Genomic DNA, 5218 nt, shown 5'->3' with positions numbered 1-5218 from the left:
TCAAGGTCGAGAAGGGAGAGTGTTGACATGTCGTGGGGTTGTTAACCAATGTCATAAAACAATATGTGTACTGACTGTTTAATGAGAAACTATTCGTTCTTTAAATCTTCATCTAAAGTACAATTAAAAAGTTAAAAAAAAAAAAATCTTTGTGCTCTTGGGTTAGGCAGAGTTCTTAGATAAAACATCAACAGCATGATCTATATAAGAAAAAAAAAATGATAAACTGGGACTTGAAAATTAAAGCTTCTGCTCTTTGAAGGAAAGTCCTAAGAGAATACAAAGACGAGCCACTGACTGGGAAAAAATATTTTCAAATCAAATTTTGATAAAGGATTTGTACCCATAATATGTAAAGGACTCTCAAAATTCAACAATAGGAAAACAAACCATTTTTCAAAAAAACAGGCAAAAGATATGAACAGACACATCACCAAAGATGATACATGGATGGCAAATAAGCACATGAAAATATGCTCAACATCATTCGTCATCAGGGAAATGCAAGTTAAAACCACAATAAGATGCTACTACACACCTATTAGCATAGGGAAAAGGGGTAATCAGACAATCCCAAGTGCTGATGAGGATGTAGAGTAATTAGAACTTTCAGATATTGCTAGCAGGAATGCAAAATGATAAGACCACATTGAAAACAACTTGGCGATCTCTTACAAAGTTAAAAATACATATACCATATGATCTCTTAGGTATTTACCTAAAAGAAATGAAAACTTACATCCATGCAAAAACCTGTACACAAATGTTTATAGTAGCTTTATTCAAAATTGCCAAAAAATGAAAACAATCCAAACGTCTTTCAACTGTTGAATAGGTAAGGTACATCCATACAGTGGAATATTAGTCAGCAATAAAAAAAGAACAAACCACTAATGCACACACCACTATGGATAAATTTCAAATGCATTATGCTAAGTGAAGGAAGCAGATTCAAAGGTCTCATACTGTATAATTCCATTTCTAGACCATTCTGGAAAAGGTAAAATTATAAGGACAGAAAACAGATGAGTGGTTACCAGGGGCAAGAAGTAGGAGTTAACTACAAAGGGGAAAAAGAGAACTCTGCAGGAGTATGGAACTGTTCTATATCTCGACTGTGGTGGTGGTTACAAGCCTGATGCATTTGTCAAAACTCAGAACAGCACACTAACGAGGGTGAATTTTACCGTACATAAATGATATCTCAGTTGAAACGGAAAAAAGGCATTACATACTCATGCTAACACCAGTATAGAACAAAAGGTTAAGAAGGATAAAATAATGGTCTCTCTACATCCTCTACTTTATAAATACGACCACTGTTAATTTCCATAATACGTTACTCAGAGGAAATTTGGTTCTTGCTGAAGTTAATAATTTTGTGCCGATATTCGTGATGATCACATCATATTATAAATACTCTCAGTGATAAGCCTTAGCTCAATGGTAGATTTCATTTCACGATTTGTACCAACAGATCTGGTGGTCATGTCCAAATCATTCTCCAATACAGTTTTTCATTAGGCTATCTGTAGAAATGATAACACTTACAATGAGGTCATTCAGTCTCAAATGCTTTAGTTTCGGCCTACCTTTGGAACTATTTGTGAAAGCTGCTGTACATCCATTGCATCAATTTCTTCTCCTGAGACTGACTGGGAAGTTTTGGAATATAATCCCAGACGACTGGCTAAAGTGAAAAGCAAGAGAAAATGTAATCAATCAAAATGTTTTTGTTCAATGGGCTAATCAACATAGTTGGCATTTAATATGCTGTAAGTTGCACACTTTTTTTTTTTCTTAATTAAAAATCGTCTTTATATTAAGGGATCACAAGACATACTATTAGTAAGACAAACCCTACCTGAGTTAGTAAAAATTCTGGGGTTTTTTTTTGTTTCACTGTTTTTTGTTTAACTTCAGAAAAGGAAATTTTTATCTCTTAAGCCAGTATACCTAAGAATTGAAGCTAGGTCAATCAGCTCAGAAGCTCAATTTTAATGAAGATCATAGTGTATTTTAAGAAGAATACTGAAAGCCAGACAAAATGACAGTGGATTCGTGGCAATCACGTGCTTTTATATAAATGCAAATAAATGTTGAAAATGTTTTCTAGGTATAATCTTTTCAACACTCTTTATGTTTCTAGTCATTTAGTTTTGTTAGATATCATCGACTTTGAAAGTTCTGTTCCAGCCCTTTCTCAAATTAATAGAATCAGAAATAACGGAGCTTAGTAAACTGTTTAAATTTATCAGTATGAATTACAGTTTACAGGTTCCGGGAGATTAACTTTCATACTCATTATTTTTCTTATACTTCTTAAGATAATGTTAAAATGACATTGAAACACTGGTATATATATGATGAGGCAACAGAAGTATATACACAGGCTATTTTCTAACAAATCTGATACAAATGCTCTTAAAATTAATACTTTCAAATTAAGTTGAAAGGAAAAACTAAATTTTAAGTTTCCCTTTCACATTCATGGTCTAGTTCTTTAATGTTAGCAAAATGGAATATGAAGTTAAAAATAATCAAATACCCTTTTGTGAATAAAATAGATATGTGATTTCATAATGATTCAATTATGTATTTTCAATAACAGTATTACCTTTTAAATTAAAATCAATTTTTACACATAATCCTATATAAAGTATGAGTAGAATCATGAGCTGATTTTAATTGTATAACCTGAATATTTTACAAACACACTTATATAGCTTAATGAATCACAAAACCAGCTATCCACAGCAGTGTTTTCAAAGAAAAGCTATCAAAAACAAAAGGAAGCAGCCTAGTTGTACCGATTGCGACTGCAGTCTCCTGTGAGTCTCCGGTAATCATTTTAATCGATACTCCTGAGGCAATGAGCGTTGTAACAGCCTCTTTAATGCCAGTTCTAGGAGGATCAATGATTCCCACCAGGCCAAGAAATGTCAGCTGTCCCAGTTCAGGACCAGAAGCCAAAGCAAGAACTAGAGAAATAACAAAATCCAAAAAAGAAAATGTGAGTCTCAAAAACATTACAATTTAGTTGATAAAATAAGAACTGGAGACAAAACACATCTCAAATCACTTAAGACTATAACATCACTAGTAACTGTTATAGTCATTCAAAATCAAAATTATAACATGCAAAAACATTTTCACTTTAATGCTCTCGCTATGGGTTGGTTTAAGCTATAAAAATTTAAAGGGAGGGCAAAATGGTGCTCTAGGCAGAAGCACCACGTCTTCCCTCCACAGCAAAGATCCGAAAAACTAAGCCGAACAGAGAAAACAACAATCCTGAAACACTAAAACATCAAAAGAAGAGATAAAGAACTCAGCCAAGCACCAATTAGAGTGAGAAAACCGACAGAGAACGGAGAGCGAGGAGAGACTCATACAGAGGTCCCCTATCAGCTAACACAGCGCAGGTCCACCATCTTGGACTCCTATCGGAGACCAGCAAACAGGGGTTATGAGAAAGCAGCTTCACGGAGCTTCCAGCGGGAGACAAAACAACCGGTAAACTGCGATATATGCTTTCCCACCCCCCACCCTTCTTCACCCCAACTCGGCCTCCTCTGCTACCCGTGGCCACAATCTCTTGTCCGGGAAGCACCGGCTGCTTGGATTCCACCCACCCAAATGGGCCGGCTCTCTGAGTACCATTTCTTGGCTGCTGGTGTTGCTTTTTTCCGCTTCTTTTGATTTCTTCCTTACCTCTCACCACCTCCCCCCTCCTTTCGCTCAAATACCTGGCTCCATGCGCCATCTTTGCTTCTTCCTGAGGGGCTGCGGAGCTCCAGTAATTTGTGATATACGCTTTCCCACCCCCTACCCTTCTTCACCCACACTCGGCCTCCTCTGCTTCCTGCGGACACAGTCTCTTGTCCGGGAAGCACCGGCTGCTTGGATTCCACCAGCCCGCACTAGCTGGCTCTGAGGTGCCATTTGTTGGCCGCTGGTGTTGCTTTTTATCTGCTTCTTTTGATTTCTTCCTTACCTCCCACCACCTCCCCCTCATTTCGCTCAAATACATGGCTCCGTGCGCCATCTTTGCTTCTTCCTGAGCGGATGTGGAGCTCCGTTCGAGCGTAGAGCTGCTTCCCGGTCTGGGCTGCTGCGCTGGTGAGATCCCGGGGCTTTTGTTTGTTTGTTTCTTTTGAATTGTTTGTTTGTTTTCTTTTCCTTTTCTTGAGTTGGGAGGCATTCTGGCCAGGCGGTGCTCTGTGGCTTGGAAACTAGCCCCTTAGCTCGCACAGACGTGCAGAGGGATCCCTGAGGGCATTTCTTTTTACTTTGGGTTTTTTTCCTTTTTTTTTCTGTTTTCTTGGGGGCTTTTCCTGTTTTTTTGTTTTTAAATTTGGTTTGTTTTCTTTTCCCTCTTTTTCCCTTTTTGTCTTTCTTCATTACTCAGTTTCTCATCTCTCTATATCTTCCTTCTCTTTCTATTCCCTGAATACCTGGCGTTATATACCTCTGCGCCTTCTAGCCAGGCTGTACTGCCACACCTAAGAACAACTTCCCCAAACCTCATAGCCGCACCGGTGGGATCCCTGGGAACTTTGCTGTTCTTTAACCCTTCCGATTTTTATTTATTCATTCTTTTCTTTTCTTCCTCTTCCCCTTTTCTTTTTTCTCCATTTCATAGTCTCTCCTCTCTCCACTCCAATGACAAGCTCCCCCAGCATTCTTTTTCGTTTGTTTGTATGTTTTTGGCTCCTGTTCCTCTCTCCTCTCTCCCATATCCATCTTAGCTCCACACATAACAATCTCTCCGCTACATCCTGCCTACCTGCACTGTGCACTTAACATCACACCACCAAGCAGCACAGGCACGCCCTACTGGAACCTGCCCTGCACTGATTACCAACCCGCCCTGGCAACTGTGGTTAAGTGCCACAAACAACCCGTCCCAGTGACTCCTCTTCAGCTAGACCTGCCCTGCTGTACCATATCTGAGTGACTGACCCTGCCAACTGGAGAACGACGTGAAAAGTATTGTGCCCACAGACGAGCAAACATCAAAAAAGAACACAGCCGGCCTGCTAAGACATAGCCAAATTAAAAAGGATGAAACAAACAAATCTACAATCAAAAAATGAGGAAAATAACTACTGAATGCCCCAAAGACAGCAGACAATATCAAAACATTTACAAAAACAGGACAGGATGGTTCCAGTAGGCGTCCAAAAACACCAGATGACTTTCCAGTGGAAGAAAA

The 5218-nt window shown here is 38.8% G+C and overlaps 1 protein-coding gene across 9 annotated transcripts in view; it reads right to left on the bottom strand.

The window, feature by feature from the left end:
* The window catches only part of ATP2C1 (ATPase secretory pathway Ca2+ transporting 1), a 187601-nt gene that overhangs the window by 18197 nt on the left and 164186 nt on the right, over positions 1-5218 (bottom strand). For 8 of the 9 annotated variants that reach the window (XR_002824858.1, XM_023735944.1, XM_012556983.2 and 5 more), the window contains 2 exons: positions 2811-2981; positions 1593-1690 (listed from right to left, as the gene is read on the bottom strand). Coding sequence is in view for 8 of the 9 variants with exons in the window: in XM_023735944.1 (XP_023591712.1) it covers positions 1593-1690; positions 2811-2981 (269 nt within the window). In the remaining variant the exon portion in view is untranslated. The remainder of the gene's footprint in view (positions 1-1592; positions 1691-2810; positions 2982-5218) is intronic. The other variant, XM_023735946.1, reaches the window with a different exon arrangement.

This window comes from Trichechus manatus, unplaced genomic scaffold (genome assembly GCF_000243295.1).
Source record: "Trichechus manatus latirostris isolate Lorelei unplaced genomic scaffold, TriManLat1.0 scaffold00084, whole genome shotgun sequence".
Lineage (NCBI taxonomy): Eukaryota > Metazoa > Chordata > Mammalia > Sirenia > Trichechidae > Trichechus > Trichechus manatus.
The sequence above is the reverse complement of the archived record's forward strand: the minus strand, read 5'-3'. Positions and strand labels throughout refer to the sequence as shown.